The 20,644-nt window shown below is 36.8% G+C and overlaps 1 protein-coding gene across 6 annotated transcripts in view; it reads right to left on the bottom strand.

Moving 5' to 3' along the window:
* Nucleotides 1–20,644, bottom strand: part of STPG4 (sperm-tail PG-rich repeat containing 4) — a 40,106-nt gene that overhangs the window by 14,301 nt on the left and 5,161 nt on the right. The window contains exons 2-5 of one of the 6 annotated variants that reach the window (XM_016142184.2): nt 19,278–19,337; nt 17,925–18,182; nt 8,859–8,923; nt 8,587–8,641 (exon numbers count right to left, since the gene is read on the bottom strand). In XM_016142184.2, the coding sequence (XP_015997670.1) occupies nt 8,587–8,641; nt 8,859–8,923; nt 17,925–18,182; nt 19,278–19,337 (438 nt within the window). Of the gene's footprint in view, nt 1–789; nt 9,765–17,924; nt 18,183–19,277; nt 19,338–20,644 lie in introns of those variants that run through there. The other 5 variants (XR_001596556.2, XR_004951959.1, XR_001596555.2 and 2 more) reach the window with 5 other exon arrangements.

The raw sequence follows: 20,644 nt of genomic DNA on the forward strand, positions 1-20,644 counted from the left end.
ATGTTGCACCAGATCGACAGGTCAGATTTCTGGTGATTATAGGTTTCATGTCTACCAACAATAGAGAACCTGTCCTAAGTTGATAGGGCTCAAATGACACTATGACCTTACCATGCCACTAGACACAAAACACATCTCGGAAGAATTAAAGAGTTACAAGTCGTTTAAAAAGTCAAAATGCCAAATAAATGAAAGAACATGTAAGTGGACATCATGCCTCTAGAGAGAATTTTTTAAGTGGTGGGAGAAATAAAAAAGGAAAAGATATATTGATTGAATTCAATACATTCTTTGAGCACTGTGCTAGGTACAGGGCATTAACAAATAAGACAGACCCTTCTTTCATGGAACTTACACTCCAGAAGGTAGTGACAAACTTTCTAATTTGATGACATAAACATTTTACATTTTAAACTTCTGTATATATAAAAGCATGAAAGTAAAAGGCAAAATCCCTGAAAAAATCAGCAAATACAAGTGTTACTATCTTTTCATTACAGAATTTATACAAATCAGCAGGGGGAAAAAAAAAAAAAAAGCTAAAACTCCACCCAATAGGTAACCGGGTTAAAGACTGACCAGAGGATGTGGTTCCATTGTGTAGTGGTTAGCACGTCTGCTTTACACGCAGAAAGTCCTGGGTTCATGCCCCAGTGGAGCCATAATCCATGGTCTATAGCCATGCCACCCTGAACAAGCCCAATGTTTTATCTCAGAAGCTATGCAGGGTTGGACCTGGTTAGTACTTGGATGGGAGACCACCTAGGAACACCAGGTGCTGTAGGCATAAATAATAAAGAAAAAAAAAAAAGATTGACCAGAAAGTATACAGGAACTACCACAAGTAACTGATTAACAAATAACTGGAATGTGTAACCTCAGCTCCTAGATTAAATGAAAATAATGAGATACCATTGTTTTACTATCAAATAAACAAATTTTGTTTTAAATAACAATAAGCAAGATCTCATGAGATGGTCACTGTTTTGACTGTTGGCAGAGATGTATATTAATGTAATACTTTTTAAAAGGGTTTGGCGATATAATCTCTCGTACACCTCATTTATGATAATCTATAAAAATGATTCCCAAATTTAGGAAAGACTTTGCATTTTCTTATCATAGTGTTAATCTTTTGATCTAAGTATTCAGCATGATTTCTTGTACAACAAAGTTGTAAATGTAAACAAATGTTGCCATAACACAAAAGAATTCTCCAATGAGCTGACCACTTATAAAATTATACCCTATTCAAATCTCTCTCCCTGCTTAGCACTGGCCTCCAGCAGGGCAGACAGGTCGGTGTCTTTGCGAGTCAGCTTCTCTCCCTCATTTTAAATGGTATTCAATAATACGTTGCAAATAAAATGCAAATCCACGTCAAAGTAAAAAATGCAAATTTTACCCCCAAAATGCAAGGTTTCATGAAGATGATGAATGTGATAGAGAAGTGCCCAAATCACGGGGAAAGTCTTAGATTGACCGATAGAATCCAACAAAGTTAGGTGACTTAACAACAAAGAAGAGAAGATGGACAAGGGCTCTGACACTATTGGCACTTCGGTAAAGAATGATTCAAAATATCAGAGGAGATGCCCTTGGGAAAACTGACGAAGCTTCCAATATTTTTTCTAAAATGTGTCTTCTGTAATTTCATTAGAATGTCAAACATTAAGTGAAAGATGTCATTGTACTATTATAAAATATTGTCAAAAATATACTAAAATCAATACAATTTCTTTGTTAACTTAAGAATTCAAGCATAGTTGTAATTATAAGATATATTTTTATCTTATGTTGTAATTTTTAGTTTAATTTTTTAAAGTAAAGTCTAAGTCAAACTTTATCGACTATTTCCAAATTTTGATTCTATTTAAAATAGGTTCACCTTAATAGGTCTTTTTTAGTGGGTCGAGTTATACTTAGATTTCTGTACATGGAATAATTGAAAAGGAGAATGAATAACCATCAACAGGGGAATTGGTGAATAAATTATGATGTAATAATTTGATTACTTATCCAGTAAAAATAAAGTTTAAAAGGATTTCTAATAATATGAAAGTTCAACACATGCTAATTGAAGATAAAATTATAGTGCATTATGATCACAACTATGTTTTTAAAACTGCAGAGGAAAAAAAAGGAAGAATATCGACATTCTTTCTGGAGTTCTTTAGTTGCTTTCGTAGTGTAGATCGGTTTTTCTCTCAGCCAATTGCACAGTGGTCCACCTGGGACATCTTCTCACTAGATTGGATCCACTTTCTTCTAGATCTCATGCCCTCCTCTTTCTAGGTTTACTCCTCTGTTTTACTACGTTTTATCAACAGTGACATCTTTGAAAAAGATATTTGGAAGGTAATTTTTATGAGGTTTACATGTTTGCAAATGTCTTGATTTTGTCTTCAGAATTGATTGATAGTTTTGCTGAACAGAGAATTCTAAGTTGAAAATAATCTTCCCCTTTTCCTCTCCCTGTGGATACTAATTGGATTTTTTTTTTTTTTTTTAGAAAATAAAACATTCCCCCTCTATTTCCTGTGTTCTGTTTTCAACCAGGTTTCCATTCTTTTGTCTATTTATCTCCATCTTTCACTGATGCTAGAGGCTTTTCTCACTTGTCTGGTAGAAGATCAGGTATGTGGCGTGTTGAGATCGAGCAATTGAATGATGAGCTGGTGTTTTTCCTGGGGTTCCCTAAATGTCAAGATGGGGCTCTCTTTCCCCTGGGCTCATGGAGTTTTTCCAGAGGGTAAATTCCAGCAATCTTTTGCCTGAGGGTCAAATGTTCAAAGGCCAGCACGCCACTCGAGGAAAGAAAAGGGGACTTCTGGGTCCAAGTTCCGATGTGTGCACAGTTTTGCTTAATTTCCTGGTGTTGCGTCCCACATCTCACCTTCCCTTCCCTCCAAGTCCTCGGCTGCCCTGCAGTTCTAAGGAACAAACAGGATCCCGTCTCTTCCGAATAACCCTCATTTGCTTTTTAGCCTGTGGCTTTCTCAATCTCTATCATCCAAAAATTGTTAAAATCTCATTTGCCAATGTTTCCCTTTTTTCCTCTTTAATCATGAGAATGTATTTATCCTTTTACTACCATTTTATTGGGATTTGAGAGTAAGAGGAGATTGATGTATGTGGCTAATTTGCCATATTGAGCAGGAAAACCACGTATTACTTTTAGAATAGAAACTATAAACTTTAAATCAAATAGCTATTGGGACCATAATTACATAAAGCTGATATATTTAAATTGCAGTATATCAGTTTATCCCACATAAACATAAACTCCATCTATTTAACATTCATTCTTGCATATTTTCCCTGAAACTGTTACTTTACATTTATGTCAAAATGGGATTCTCTTATAAGAATCAACTGACTCATCTATTTCACAAGAAAAATGTCTGTGAAAATTTCCAGCATAGCAACCCTTTGTAAATCTTATTCTTCTTGTTTTGCAGATGCTTTTATGGAATTATCTAAAGGTTCATGTCTAAAAATACACCACATGTTTTGTGCACAGAATGAACAGTTTAGATATAAATGGCTAAAAATCGAAACCCCCTTCTTTACATTTCTCCCTCTTTTTCAGTTCCATCCTTTTTCCCAGGTACCCTAATTTTTATCATCTCATCTCTATTCCTGAGAGCATGGTGAGGGAGGGAAGATAATCTAATAAGTCACTATTACTTTAGTATAAATTGGATCAATACATTTCTCCTAGGAGATTTTGCACGTAAAAGAGGACATGTCAAAAGGAAAAAAACCCTCAAAAGATTTTTCGATAGTTAAATCGAAAGGGCACAGGCATCATGTCTCAGCTCGTAGGCTCTCACATCAAGATCCCTACTGTGGAGTTTCAGACATTCCAGCAGTGAGCGGGGGAGATGTAAACACAAATTTCCCTCTGGGCCTCTCAAACAATGAATGCCTTATGGAAAAGCCCTTGGATCCAAAAGCTGAGAGGTCAGCTGACGCTTCGGTTTCTCTGACTTTTGCTTAGGATGTGGGCTCTGAAGGGACAGGTGTGAGTGTCCCTTCCCTCCCACAAGCCTTTTCTTTACTCCTGGTTCTTATCTCCTTTCTCTGCCTGGAGTAGGCATTTGCTGGGAAGCTTACAAGTGAACACATCAGAAAATTTGGGAGATGGCTGTTGGGAGGAAGAAAGTACGTGTGTTTCTATCAACAGATAATCTTAAACTTGAGTCATCAGTGTCTAATTTGGGGTACCCTGTTTCAAATTGTACGTGCTAAGCTGTTTGGTCCCACACCAGTCAGACACATGCATTGTGAAGTGAATCATAGACTCTTGTTTAATATGCGTAAGTTTGTGTGAGCTGGAATGTGTACTCGCTGGTTGGGTTATTGACTTTAGAGGGTACTTGGCCTTCAGGAAGGCAGAAAGAACACTGATAAAATGTCTCATTTGCCTTTGAATGTTTAACAATGCCTACCTGTGGGCCTCACACACATTGCCATCCAAAAAAGATGATTTCTTGAAGAGACAGAGAACTTCTGTTGAAGTCAGCTATACTCAGTTGAGTTAAGCTTTTTACAAAAAGGCTTTGTTGAGAAAAGACTGGAAATTCTAACATCCTAAAGGTGTCCCAGGAAAAAAAATACGGCCAGTTAAAAAAAGCGAGTGTACAAAGTTCCCAGCAGGAGCCTAAGCTACATTCATCCATCATAAGGATCTTAGATGATTGGCACCTAACAGGCAGGCTGGCAGACGGCCCTTCCAGGAGAGAGAAGCATCCTGCATGTGAACTCATCCTACTGCAAAGAGGGTCAAGTGGGCCAGTCTGGTCCCATGAACAACCCTCAGTCATCAGCAGGTATTTTATGACTCCAGAGACAACAGAATGTCTGCCACTTGGATTTGACCCTAGAGCAGCTCTAAACATACAAGATCATGCTCACTTACTAGCAGCACAGCTTAGAAGCCCAGGTTTTGAGGTTACCATAGACTTGGCTAGCACTCTGGTTCTACCTCTTAATAAATGTGTGACCTTAAGCAATTGACTTCCATTTCCTGAACTATCAAATAGAGATGATAAATACTACCTAACCCATCGAGTTGCTGTGAGGATTAAGTGAAACCAGATATGAGTGTCACTGGCACCAGAAAATATTCAATGAATGATGGCCAGCATTATCATGGAAGCTGACCCTAACAGGAGGAGCAACAGATTTATAAAGTTCCTTCCAGTTCTAAGAATCCTTAACAGTTCTGTGACTATGATGCTTATTTCTAGACTGAATGATAAAATTTAAAGCAAATTATCATTCTAAACTGAATAAAGTCAATCAAAATAGTTTTTCAGATAAAGGCTGAATGGTACATTATAATGGACTAAGGAGTAATGCATTTATCTCAAGAAGGTTTGAGATAAAGTTCTAGCGAACATCATCTCTTTACCATACTCACACTGCACGCCGCCATCTCCCACTGCTAGCATCAAAGGAGTTTGTTCTCTGAGGTATACAAATTCGTGGATCTGAACCAAACCCCTAAGTTTGTTCTGGGAATGCATGTTTAAGACAGACATAAATCACAGCCCTGGGCTATTTCTTTGTCTTGGAACATTTTTCATGAAAGTAGTCTTTTCACTTTGTCGAAGCACAGGATGTTCCAAATCAGTGAATCACTTTTGTTTATAAAATGGAATAGATGAGGTGACATCAATGAAAATGGCGGAATAAGGATCTCCAAAAATCTTCTCCTCCATCAAAGCCATGAGAACAAAGGCAAAATCAACTGCCTTGTGCTATTTCCCATACTAGGCTAACAGTAAATTATTTTTAGTTGAATCTCTCTTTACTAAGAGTAAACAAATCCTTAGTAACTCATGACATTCATTTAGAGCTTATATTTCAAAGGAAATACAACATCACCCAGTGGAGAAGAAAAGCGGTGCCCTGACTGCTTACTGCCAAAGCCAACTGTACAATGGATTTATCTCCACTCTTTCCTTATCAAATAAAACAGACATAACTATCTTCTCCCCCGCCCCATACACACCTGTATACATGCACATACACACATACGCAAAGAGCAAAGAGAAGAGACAACAGCCAAAAGAGATAACATGTTTTTGGAAGAAGTGAAACGATCTGGAATAATGATACCTGACGTGGCAGGGTGGAGAAACCCGAAGGCTAAGTGCCTGGAGAGGGCCTGCCAACGAGAACCAGACTGATCTGCTGCACGGACCCCAAGGACAGCTCAGGGAGTTCAGCATCAGGCACCTCTGAGGTGGAGGTGAGGGTGGGGCTGAAAGCGGGAGAATTCATTGAACATTTTCTGTCCAGAATCAAGTAGCAACCCATCCCACATCCCAGTAGAAAAGAGATGGCTTCGTTTCTGAGGAGACTGCATCAGATGTCTGGACTCAGGAGCCTCAGACACTGTGAGGACAGGGGCCTTTAATGAAGACAGGAATTAACATCTACCCTACAAATGGTGAGAGCCCTGCCCCGCCCCTCCTAACCCCTTACTCCACTCAGTTCCCAGAACATCGGCAACTGGCTTATAACCCAGGCAGGAGGCCGAGGGGTCATGCAGAAGTAACTAATGAGTCAAAGAGAAAAGGTCTACAGATACAAACATTTATGGTCTACCAAAAGCAAAAGCCTGGTCCTCACCCCATCCATCCACTGTGAAATCCACCTAGAAATCATCCCCACCTATATTAGCTTCCCGTGGCTGCTATAACAAATTACCATATATTTGGTGCCTTAAAACAGCAGATTTATATTCTCTCATAGTTCTGGAGGCCTGAAGTAAAAAATCAGTTTCATTGGACTGAATCAAAGTGTCTCTAGGGCCTTTCTCCCTCTGGAGGCTCCAGGAATAAAAATCTGTTCCATGCCTCTTGCAGCTTTTGATGGCAGCTGCCTTCCTTGGCTTGTGGCCACATCACTCCAATCTCTGACTCCGTGGTCACATTGCCTTCCCCTCCCTTCTCAAATCTCTCTCTGCCTCCCTTTTACAAGGTCACTTGCAATTGCATTTAGCGCCCACCAGATAATCCAGGATAATTTCTATATCTCAATAGCCTTAATATAATCACATCTGCAAAGTTTCTGCCATATAAGGAAACATTTATAGATTCTGGGGATTAGGACATGGAAATACGTTCGGGGGCCTACCATGTTTAACCTACATTACCTCCCCCCCACAGAAAGTTTTTAACCAGTCTTTTAGTTTCTCACACTTAAGTGTTAGTGACATCAAAATTTTTTCACCTTTATTGGATATCCGAATTTCTTGTTTTACAAATTGTCCATTCATGGCCTTTATCTGTTTTTTCCTACAGATTAAGAGAATTTTAGACAAGGCCATTAGCCCTTGATCTGCCGTGTATGTTGTAAATATTTTTGCTAATTTGCATTTGCCTATGAATTTGTTCACAGTTTTCTAATACACACAAAAAAATTTTAATGTTATATAATCAAATCTAATACTTCTTTTCCTTCACAATTCATCCATCGCTATTATTTCAGAAAACCTGCCTTATCCTAAAATTAGATATGTGCTAATATATTTTCTCCTGGTTTTACGGTTTTGAAAGTACTGAATTCTTTACATGGAATTTATTTTAATATGTGGTATGAGAAAAATCCAACTTGTTTGTTCTAAGTTACTTAAACAAGTATTAAGCACAAAATATTTTTTCCTTTCTCTACTGATTTGTCATACCATCTTTATCAAATATATAAATCTTACATATTCCAGGGTCTGTTTCCGAGCTCAGTTATCTTAATCCCTCTTTCAGATGTTCGATGTATATCTTTTTTCCCCTCTGAGTTTCTAGTTACAAATAAATAACTATAATCCATCAAACCATCCCAAAATAATTTCAGATTTTCTCATTCTTGCTAAATATTTATATAATTATTTATTTTGTGGTATCCTACTGGTCACTTGTCTAAAAGAATTCATTTTTATCATAACACATGTACATATATTTGGAAATTTTTAGAAACAGAAAAGCATTTTCACATTTTCAAAAGAAAAGAACCTAGAGATTTCCTCTTTGTTGTTAATACAATGATTTTTTTTAATATCTCTGATGATGTTATTAATTCGTTAATTCAATAAATAATATATGCTAGCCATTTTTCTAGGTTCTAGGTATACAGGACAAAAACAGACAAAAACCCCAATCGTCATGAAGCTTACATTCTAGTAGAGGAGACAGATAAAAATAAGATAAGTAAAAATTTTTAATGCAGTAAGTGTATCAGTGATGAGTGCTACGGAGAGAAATAAATGGAGGAAGCAGGGTGGAAACAGGAAAATCTGAACAGATGATTAGGGATGACTGAGAAGCTGGTATGAGTAAAGACCTAGAGAAAGGAACCTTTATTTTTCTTCCGTAAATGGACACATACATGGGTAACTTAACTGAAATCCCTAGCATATCTTCAGGTATACTTTAAGTATATCTTAAGTCAATTGCATAATCATTCACTGCTTACCTACTATGATGAGTAAAACATTAATCTCAACATATCAAAAGGAATCACTGCATGTTTTAAATATCAAATTCATCATGAGTTCACTGTCTACATTATACTTACAGGAGTGAAGTAGCTTGTTGGAAATCTTTGAACTGTAGAACGAAATACAAAGCTCCTATATTAAAAAAAAAAAGATATGATTTTCTAAATTTATTTTTTATGTGAGGATCTTTGTTAATTTATTCCCCATTTCTTATCAAATATTTTAAAATGCTAAGCTAGATGTGATGGGTATAAGTGAGGTTTAAAAGCCATTAGTATTGGTTGTTAAGCATGTAAACAGAAAAGCATAAGTGAAATTATTAAAAGCAACTCAATAAGTATATAATTACCTGGAAGCGTACTTGGGAACTGGTGCAGGAAGTAGATCATATTGCCCTGGTGAAAGCTTAACTGACTACACAGAATGGACAAGGACACCAATAATAGATTAATACAGGTCTTAAACTCACTTCATTTTATTATCTGTCATTCATAATCTTTTATTTTATGACCATACATTATATAATTTATTCTCTATTTTAATAGTAGAAAAGGTACATTTTCAAAGGTGGAGCTTCAAAACATTCCACAGATATTTACTTTCCATAGTGAATTTTACGACCATGTGCCTGAAATAATGTAATTGAAAAATGCTATGCAATCGATCATATTGTAAATGTACTAGATTCAACAAATCGATTTACCATGATTGAGTGAGCCTGCTCTGTGGGTAAAGAACTGCACTAGATGTGGTGGGGAATACAATGGTAAGAGATATGGTCCCTGACCAGCAGACATGAGAAGGCACATACACGAATAATTCTAATGTAAAACAATATAATTGATGCAAAAAAAACATGAAGAGATTTGAGAAGTAGGGAGAGATTAAAATTAACTAGGTGGCCCACAGCTAACATCACATAATCAATAGCGAAAAGCTAAAAGCTCTTCCTCTAAGATCAGGAACAGGACAATGGTGCCCATCCTGCTCCATTTCTACTCAGCATAGTGCCGGAAGTTCTAGCCAGAGTACTTAGGCAAGAAAAAACAAATAAAAGGCATCCAAATTGGAAACCAAGAAGTAAAATTAAATCTGTTTTCAGAAGACATGATCTTATATGTAAAAATCCCTAAAGACTCCACCAAAAACACTGTTAGAACTAATCTATAAATGCAGTAAAGTTACAAGATACAAAAAGAACATTAAAAAAATCAGTTGAAGGACCTGAATATAAGACCTGAAACAATAAAATGCATAGAAGAAAACACAGGAACTAAACTAAAGAACCTTGGGCTTAAAAGAGGATTTTATGAATTTGACCTCAAAGGCAAGGGAAGTAAGTGCAAAAATAAATAAATGAGATTACAGCAAACTAAAAGGCTTCTGCTCAGCAAAAGAAACCATCAACAAGGTAAAGAGACAACTATCCAAATGGAAAAATATATTTGCAAGCAACACTTCTGATAATAGCCTAATATCCAAAATATACAAAGAGCTCATAAGACTCAATAACAACAAAAATACAAACAATCCAGTCAAAAAATGGGCAGAGGACCTGAACAGACACTTCTCCCTAGAGGGCATACAAATGGCCAACAAATACTTGAAAAGATGCCAACATTGCTAGCTATTAGGGAAATGCAAATTAAAACCACAGTGAGATACCATTTCACACCTGTTAGAATGGCTATAATCAAAACAAGTAATAACAAATGTTGGAGAGGGTGAATTAATATTGTTAAAATATCTATGCTACTCAAAGCAGTCTACAGATTCAGTGAAATGCCTATCAAATTTCCAACAGCTTTTTTCATATAGAAAAAAAAAATCTTAAAATTAAAATGGAACTACAAAGGATCCTAAAGTCAAAGCAATCTTAAAAAAGAAGAAAAAAGCTGGAGCATCACACTTCCAGATTTCAGACTATGGTACAAAGCTGTAGTAATCAAAACAATATGATATCAATAGAAAAAGAAACACATAGACCAGGGAACAGAATACAGAGTCTAGAAATATACACACATATACAGTCAACTAATCTTTGACAAGGGTGCCAAGAATACATAATGAGGAAAGAACATAAATAAATGGCATTGGGGAAACTGGACATCCACAAGCAAAAGAATGAAACTAGACCCCTATCTTAGACCAGTCACAAAAATTAACTCAGAATGGACTGAATACTTAAATGTAAGACCAAAACCAGAAAACTCATAGAAGATAACATAGGGAGGAAAAGCTCCTTGACATTGGTCTTAGGAATAATTTTTTTTTTTTTTTTTGGATGTGATACCAAAAACACAAGCAACAAAAGCAAAAATAAGCAGGTGGGATAACATCAAACTAAAAAGCTTCTACATAGCAAAGGAAGCAATCAACAAAATCAAAGGCAGCCTAAGGAATGGGAAAGAGTATTTGCAAACCATATATGTGATAAGGTGTTAATGTCCAAAAAACATAAGAAATTCATACAACTCAATAGCAAATCATCATCATCATCATCATCATCCAATTAAATTGGGCAGAAGATCTAAACAGACATTTTTCCAAAGAAGACATTCGAATGGCCAACAGGTACATGAAAAGATACTCAATATCACTAGTCACCAAGGAAATTCAAATTGAAGCCACAATGAGATATCACCTCACATCTATCAGGGTGGCCATCATAAAAAAAGAAGAGATAATAACTATTGGTGAGGATGTGGAGAAAAGAGAACACTTGTGCACTCTTGGGGAATGTGAAATTGTACAGCTATTATGGAAAACAGTATGGAAATCCTTCAAAATATTAAAAATAGAACTACCACTTGATTCAGCAATTCCACTTCAGGATATACATCCAGAGGAAACAAAATCAGTTTTCTAGAAGATATATCTATACTTCTGTGTTCAATGCAGCATTAGTCACAATAGCCAAGCTATGGAAACAACCTAAAGATCCATCAATGGACAAATATATATGGACAATGGATAATGAAAATGTGATATATAAATATATATGAACAATAAAATAAATACATATTATTATTCAGCCATAAAAATAAAGGAAAACCTGCCATTTACAACAACATGGATGAACCTGATGGGCATAATGCTAAGTGAAATAAGCCAGCCAGACAGAGACAAATAACATTTTATATCACTTACATGTGGAATCTCAAAGCTTGTACTCATGAAACAGTACAATGGTGGTTACCAGAAACTGGGGTAGGGGGTGGGGAACTGGAAATGGGTAGATGTTGGTCAAAGAATACAAAATTTCAGTTATAAGATGAATAAGTTCTGAGGATACAATGTACAGCATGGTGACAATAGTTAATAATACTATATTGTATACTTGAGACTTCCAAAGATAATAGATCTGTGTTCTCATCAAACAGGCAAACTGGTAACTATGTGAGGTAATGTATATGTTATTTAGCTTGCGATTGTGGTAATCTTCATAATATATACATATATCAAATCATCATATATACAACTTTGTCAATTATACCTCCATAAAGCTGGGGGAAAATTAAATAAATCTAATGATGACAAAGACAATGAGATTTAAGTGGGGTTTTAAAGAAAGCAGGACTTCCTTGAGGAGAGCAAGGGAGTATATTCTAAGGAGAAACAATGCAGAAGAGACTTTGGTCTTTGCCCACTGTAGAACCTGTTGCAAACTTCCTAGGTGGCTCTGTTGTCCCTGAGTTTATGGCTCTTAGCCCAGAGGTACATGGAGTAAGGGAGTGCCAGGAACTGGTAAGCATACAGAGTGGGATGTGTAAAGGAAGGGAGGGAAAGAAGGAAGCACGATGAGAAGCCGGGGAAGACTGACTGGACCTTCAGAATTTCCTATGCTGAAGGAAGGAGTTATATCACGAAATCCTGGGAAGACTCCTTCACAAAGTGAACACTCACTCCGTCCCCTATTATTTTAAAATCAGATTTAAAAATACAATATTTCCTTGGTTGAAAATGAAGAATTCATATCCTAGCATTTTCTTCCATATGGAAGTTCTGCTATTATATTTTACCCTGCATCTCTTTTTTACATGTTGATATACGGTTTTGATTGTAGAGGCAGGTTTTTCTGAATATAGCAACAACAGAAAATACAAATTTCATGATGAAATACACACAGTGTCCTGATGCACCTGTGCCTTGTTAATTGCTCACCTGACTTAATAAACACCCAAAATAACATGGGTATTTTTTTTTTTATCCTATTGCAGAAGCACAGATATGTATTTTAAACAAGGGGCTTTCGGGGGAACCACGAATTCCTGTTTTTTTTAATGTTGATGATGGTTACATGGGTGTTTGCTTTCTATTTACATGAAAGCCTGCACATATGCTTTATGCTCCTCGTTCTTGTGTTCTCGCATGCTTTCTCTCCCTCGTGTACATAGACACACATACACAGAAGGAAAAAGAAAAGAGAACTGAAAAGTGAAAAAGAAAAAAAAAAAAGCCCTTAAAGCAGTTGTTTATTCATCTATAGTCAGCAACCACATAAGATTTTTGTAATAAAGTACCCATGGAAAAACTCTTAGACAGCATTAGTCTAAAAAAGAATATTGGTTACCCGTAGTTTCTGTGTTTGTCCTACTTTACTTGGCATTGGTCATTCTTTGCTTTTTAATATAACTCAAAGAGGACTTTTTTCCATAAAGTCGTGAATAGTCAGCTGCCTTATGTAAGAAACTGTTTTTCTGCACATTGCAGAACTTGTTGCAAACTATCTGGGTGGCTCCATTGTCTTTGGAGATTTTATATATACACATACACTTTCCTAATTTCTACATATGTGTCTCAGTTCTTCATTTATAACGTAAAGCTCAGAGAATCTAGACAGCGTGCCCACACACACACACACAAAAAACCTGATTCCAGTTAATTAATGTTTCGGTCCCTGTTGATTAAGTAATCAGAAATCTTGCAATTGCTTAGAGTCATACAATATGACAGGATGACATTAGTGTGCATATTTAATTCAGTTGTGTTGCACTAATACCATCGATGTTGGAAAACTGGAGTAAAATCAATCCTACTTATTAGGTTCTTGGTATGACAGTGTTTTGAGAACCCAGATCCATAAATAGGTAGGACAGAAAGAAACAGATTTTTTCACTGCTTTAGAAGCCCTGCCAGAATAATCGTACAGCAAGTGCAGCCAAAGGGCTGGTAGGAGCAATATTTTTAAGTACTATTGGTAGAAATTTCAAGTATAACTTCTCTCTGAGAAGTCAAGTCTGTTGTGTCATATGGAAGTATCATTGCTCAGATTTCTTTATGGTCTGAGAAACAGACAACATAGGACTTTCTCAGAAAGTAGCCTACCTAATGATACTAATGATATTGTTCTTAATTTTACTAATACCTTTTAATTTTCGTCAGCTCCTAGTGAAATAAGAACTACAAGTGAGTCCCAGTCCCTGAGATAAGTTCTCTGTATCCATCTTTCAAAATCCATTTTCATTTGCCACTCTCTTGACAAATTTTCACGTGACAATTACTGCTTTGCCTTGCACTTGCTCTTTGAGAATTCAGCCTCAAAAATATCTGCTAAATGAGCCAACTTTGAAGGCCCCCCCCTTTTTTTTTTTTTATTTAAATGCACAATGAATTGCTCCATCTTATCTTTGTTTTGCATTTCATTATCCCGGCATTTAAGTTGCATTCCCTGCAGTATTACTTGCCAGCCCCTTCTTGGGCACCAAATTTCTCTCTGACAATATCGTGCTCAGTGAAAAACCATCCCGTTGAAAATCCCTTCAGTTGTTATTTTACCACGGAGCACTTTGCAAATTAACTTGTCTTCTGAGATAGCATCATCACAGCTACAAACACGGCTAACAAAGATCAACGAACTGGCAAGGTGCAGTGCAAATGCACTGAGGTGGGAGTGGGAGTGGCAGACTGGAGAAGCATCCGAGAGGCCAGTGGGGCAGGAAGAGAAAGTGAGAGGGAGAAGTGAGGGATGAGGCCTGGAATGAAGCCAGTTCACATTAGAACTGCTGACCCTGAGAGCAACCACTCAGAGATCACACGGACTTTTGAAAAGCTTTAAACCCAGTGGTTCCCAAGGGGTACAGGGGTGCCCCCAGGGGACATTAGGCAAGTCTGGAGACAATTTTGTTTTTTAAAACTGGGGGTGGGGATCGAGAATGGCATCTAATTAGTTAATGGCATCTAATTATCCAGGAATGTAGCCAAACATCCTATAAAGCCCAAGATGGTTGCCCCCACACACAACAAAGAATTATCCTGTCCAAAATGTCAATAGTGCCAAGGTTGAGAAACCCTGAATTAGACATACAAGCAGAAAAGTAAAAAAGGTAGTTGGATTTACAAGTCTAGACCCAGATATACATTTGTAAATTACAAACAAATATGTGATGTTCAAAGCCTTGACTCCAAATGAGATCACCAAGGGCAAGAGTGTAGATGAGGAAGAGGTTTGAGGGCCTGGGGCACTTGGAAAAGAGATTGGGGAGAAGGCGCTTAACCAGCAAACAAAAATGAGGATTGAGGAAGAGGTGTCAAGGGTTGGAAAGAGGGGTGATGTGAGATAAAGCCACTCAGGAGAGTGAGAGAGTAAACAGACTTGGGAAGTCCATTCACTCACTGCCCAGTGAGGTGAAGAACGTAAAATCAGACGAGCCATTCAGCTACATGGATGCAGGTACAAAGTTCCCAGACAGTTAGATTTAACCAAGGTTATGGCTTTGTCAAACAAGTTACATGTGCCATCAGGGACAGGGGAATTGAGGGTGTGTGCAGGGAGTAACTCGGAAGATTAACTATGCAATTCAAGCTTTGCAAGGAGGGAAAACATTGCAAAGTTGAGAAGCAGTGAAAAGGTGATAGGGTCAATGGATTATAGATTGGGGAAAACAGAAAAATTGTTAGGGCCAGGAAACCGGAGTAAGTGAGGCACAAGATTAGGAGTAATCAGTGGGGTGCATGCAGTTGAGATTACGGAGGGTTGAAATGGTAGGTCTTGGAAAAAAATCTAAGGAGTGAATGGCTAACGTAGAGGAGAGTTTAAGAAACTGAGAAGTGAGATTTTTGCAAGTTCATCCACATGTGTACTGACATTGTGACAAGAGTAGTGGAAAGAGTGACAGGGAACGAAGGGAGCTAAAATCATCCAGAAATAAGGAGACTAACCCCAGAGTTAGTGGATGACCGAAACATTGGGGAAAAGGCACAAAACTATATAGATGGAGAGAGATGGTCTCATTTTCATACATATAGTCTACAATAAAAATGTATTTTTTCTCTGATAAGAAATTATTGTAAAAATTATAGGGCTATCTCAAATACTCTCGGTAAAGAGCCAGATACAGATGAGTATACATACACCCATACATATTCAAATATACATATATATGTGTGTATATATAATAAGATTCTTTGATACAAATTTTCTAGTTGAGTTACACGCTTCAGAATAAAGATGTTAAAAATAGTAAAAACTTTTACAAATAATAAACAGCTCTGAGTGAATATTCTATTTAAAATTATGAAGCTTGAGAATGTTTTTCTATCTTAATAAGTAGCGATAATGTATACTATAGCTACTTCAAATTCAAATTATTTTACTGAATTCTGTTATTAAAAAACCAGAATTATAAATTTTATTGAGTAAACAGTGTTACATCTAAGTATCTCTCTTATTATGAACATATTGTCATATACCTTTGAAACAGAAAATTAAGAGAACATTTCATTTTTCCAGTTTCTGGAATTCAATCCTTTGCGGGAGGTGGGGAGAAAGGGGAGAAAGAAAAAAAAACGGAAAAAATATGTTTTCAGAAGGTTTGATCCATCTCTCTGGGTAAGCCAAATTCTTTTGGTCTTTTAAAGTTTTAAATTTTGCCTAATACCAATGTTCTGTGTTTTCTCCTCTCAACAGTGGGCCGTGGCCTACCCTCAGAAACCCCTAAAGCAAGAAACAATTTCACATGGAGCATGGTAACCTGATACCAAGCCATAAAAGTCTTAAGTAAAATTTAGTGTTTGTTTGTATTTATTCTCTGAAGTGAGCAGGATAAGATTTACCCAGTGAACTTTTATCATTCTGTCCTCTTACAAGCTACAATTTGCAAAGCAGTAGGAAGTCGACATGTTAAATGCAACATGTACTCATCCTACGGAAATATTCCTTGTCTATCATAACCATAAGCACTTGTATTTAACTTTCAGATGCAATGCATTTCTTCTCAGTTTATCACAAAAATATTCTGATAAAGTTGATACTATTACTAGCTGCTTTAAATGGGAGATATTAAGGCCCAAAGTCCCAATAACAAAGTCCAGCTCACAACCCAGTCCCTTGAACAGGCTCTTGACAATGCTATGTCCCTCCCTCGAGACACAACTCAGAGTTCTACCTGTCCAGCCCTTGCCCTCGCCCTCATTCATGTACAGAGGCACAGGGCAGACTGCAAAGAGCACCGAATTTGGGCTCAGGAGCCCTCATTTAAAAGTACTACCTCCCCTCCTTATTAGCTATGTGCCTCTGAACAAATTACTTAGTTTCTATTTATCTCAGCTGCCTTGCATGTAAAACCAGGATAACATTTGTTCTGCCTATTTCAGAAGGCTTTGGAAGAACTCCTAAGAGAATATATGTGGAGGCTCACAGGAAACTATTAAGAGCCACATAAACGTCATGTATTATTCAAGGTCCAGCTTGATTTCTACTTTATCCAAGGAAACTTCCAGCCTTTCAACTCAGCCCACACTGAACTCTCCCCTGGCACTTCCTGCTACACTATTTATCTCAGCATTTGATATATTTGCTGTTGTATTGTTACTTAAATATTTCCAAGTCAAGAACAGCTTCCCTCCACAGAGCCTAGCACAGGGGTATAAGGACAGCAGTACTCTATATTATCGATGTCATAAATGAATTGGCGGAACTGAGAGTAGAATCTTACCCTCCTGGTACCCCAGTGCTCATTTCTACAAGGAGTTTTGGAAGAAGCTTCCCTATGATATATAGTTATAGTCACACTCTATCTAATAAGGCCTCTACTCACCAAAAGGCAGAGTTTTTTTTTTTTAAAGAAGAGGGTATACCATATAAACTGCTTGAAGAGATCAGAAGTATGGCCCAATCACGGATAAGATCCCAGAGTTACCTCCAGCTGGGGGAATCCTGTCAAGAGTTCCCCAAGAGGGAACATTCCGACCCCTCCCCCGATCCTTTCCTTGGGTTAAGGAGGCCTCACAGAGAAAAAAGTCTTGCTGGATATATTTGCAAATTAAGCAGCCTTTGTTTGATTCCTGTAGAAAATCAGGCATCCTAAAGGTCATTAATTTCTCCTGGAGCAGATATACTCTAAATACATAGAATATTTTCCTCAGGGCTCTTGGTAACTTTCCCACAAAAACCTAGTTGCTAGTAGCGCTTTACCTGATCTTTGTAAACCAGTGTGCTGGGGCTTGACCGCGGTTTGTCTTTAAATGAGTAAGTGGCCACTTGCTTCTTCAACAAGTCCAGGAAGTCAGGAGGCATGTACTGGGGAAGGTCATTTAGGATTGGATTGTTTCTTTGCACAAGAGGTGGTTTTTTCCTTCCTTCGTTTTTAAAATTATAGGTTGCTGCCACTGGATTTGATAGGGAGTCTTCAATAAAAGTTTTCAAGTGGTAAGTGCCAGGGATAGGAGTATTCTGTGGAAAATTGACATCATTTTTCAGATCAGTGTGTAAAATGTTAATATCTTCTAAAGCAGCATTCTTGGAAGGATCACACCTAGGTAGCATTTTTGTTCGTTTTGAAGTTTAATAAAATTCTATCAAGTATAGTAAACACTCTGGACAGAACAGTATTTCAAGAGAATCACGATCATTTCCTTCCCGAAACAATTGCTGAATTATAGTAAATGGGTTATGACCATTGTTGAAGTTTTAACTTCTTAAAAAGTTAAAGATCAAAGATGCTTAAACTTGAGATTCAATTTAACTATATATCTCAAGCCTTTAGTGAGACCATTCAGGATGTTTCTTAACTAAATAAAAGTTATCCTACTTCTGCTTAGTAGATGCTACATGTTTCTGTCTAGCCCTCAAGTGGGAAGCTACAGGAGACTGAGGACTAACTGGCAGAGCATATGATCTAAATAGTCCAATAAGGGGTTGGGTACTTTCTAGTCCCAACCACAATGTAGCTGAATGGCCAGAACTGTAAGTTTAGTCACTGCTGCTTTTGTGGCCATCTTTCCACTGAGTGATCAGCTCAGCTCTACCATTAAAATGAGTTCAAGTCTGAGAAGGCTTTGGCCTATGGGGACCCTCTGTTATTAAAGGCTGTGGATAGAAAATATTTCTGCAATATTTCTATAATATAAGGGGAATCTCTTGGTCATTTTACTTTCATATATTACCACCTCGAATTTTATACACTGACCAGTTAATTAACAAAAGTCATCACAGGCTCTAGCCATGCCATCTAAAAACTGAAACCCAAAAACCTCTCTGTATGCTGTTTCTTCCTTGTGTAATCTCACCAAGATCATAAACTAGGTTGATCTTATTTAGATATTCTGTAAAGCAACTAGATTTCTAGAGTTGTTTTACTTTTCCAAGTTTTTATTTTTAAATTCAAAGCTTAGTTTTCTCATTTATATGCTAATACTAAAGTTATAACTGTGAGATACAGCCCACTGTTTTCTTACAATTAAGTGTTAGTGACTTAAAAGGCAAGATTGATTAAAACATTAATGGGGCAACAATAATATGAATAAAAAACAATGAAAATGTACATACTGTTAACGCTATTCTCCACCATCCTTCTCGTTCAAAAGATGATGTCTTCCTGATTGGCTTCTATTAAAAACATAAAATGTGCTTATTCATTTGACAGGTGATCTCTGTAAGTTAAATATATTTTATAAAATATTTACTTGATGAAATGAATACTTGCACCAAATTGGCCAGCCTGAATTAAAATACAAGCTACATAATAAATTTTGCCTGTAATATTTCTTAAATTGCTATTTTATGATTTTAAATGCTTTTTAAATATCTAAATTTCCTTTGAAAAAATTAGAGCAATAAACATCCCCATCTTACAGAGGTTTCATAAAGATAATTAGATGTGACAAATGTTGGTGTTCTTGGAAAGAAGAGTCTTGTAAATCCAAAATTGTATTATTATAATTGTTATTAAGATTTATGGCTCTATCCTTTGGTCTCCTTTAGTGGGTGAAGAGAGCTCATCCTCAGACGAGGATGAACTGGGAGAGATGGCGGATTTTTGGTGTTGTGAGCTGTATAGATATAATGTCTTTAGATGTTGCTTTAAAAAACTTAAATTTAAAAGAGTAATAAAGACAACATTCCCAATTGTAGACAATGTCCTCTGTGCTGTATTTGTTGAAGGAAGTGGCCAATAACTATCTTGAGTTTGGTGATTGTAATTTCAGTTCTGTCACTCTTGTTACATTGTGGACGTTCAAAAGGGAGAGAGAAAATCTATATGATAATCACTTCCACTTATCTAATTTTTACTTTTAGCAGGTGAATGTAGGGAGCAGTGCAGGGGTGATCTCTGCTTCCTGCACCCTGAGTCAGACTTGGGCTTGATTCCAGCTCTGCCACTTACTAATTAAGAGCACTAGGCAAATTACTTACCCCTTATTAGACCCAGCTTCCTCTTGGGATTATAAAAAGAAGGCATACCAGGGTTGGCATGAGAATGAGGCATTGCACATATAAACACTTGAGCCCACAACCAGTCCTTAATAATAAAGGGCATTTTTTATTTTTAATATCTCATCTGCCAAGTTGAGAAGATTATTTTGGAATTCTCGTTTCCAAGGATGCTCCTGTCTTCCATAAGTTTCCCATAGTCATTTATTATTATTTGACATTTATTTCAGCTTCGACTGTCAATAGAACAGTTGTTCAGTTTTTCCCTTTTGTGCTATTTCCACTAGGTAAAGTCATTAAAATATTGACTTTTACTTTCATTTATATAATGCTTTTGTTATTAGTAGGAAACAGCGCATAAAAAAAGCAACAGTGTATTAAAAAATAATAAACAATCTAATCAGCAAACTGATATAATTCCTCGTTATGGTGTAGCAATTTATGTCCACTCTACTTATGAGTTACTCCTGGCTTTAGTTTTA

This window comes from Rousettus aegyptiacus, unplaced genomic scaffold (genome assembly GCF_014176215.1).
Source record: "Rousettus aegyptiacus isolate mRouAeg1 unplaced genomic scaffold, mRouAeg1.p scaffold_m13_p_7, whole genome shotgun sequence".
Classification (NCBI taxonomy): domain Eukaryota; kingdom Metazoa; phylum Chordata; class Mammalia; order Chiroptera; family Pteropodidae; genus Rousettus; species Rousettus aegyptiacus.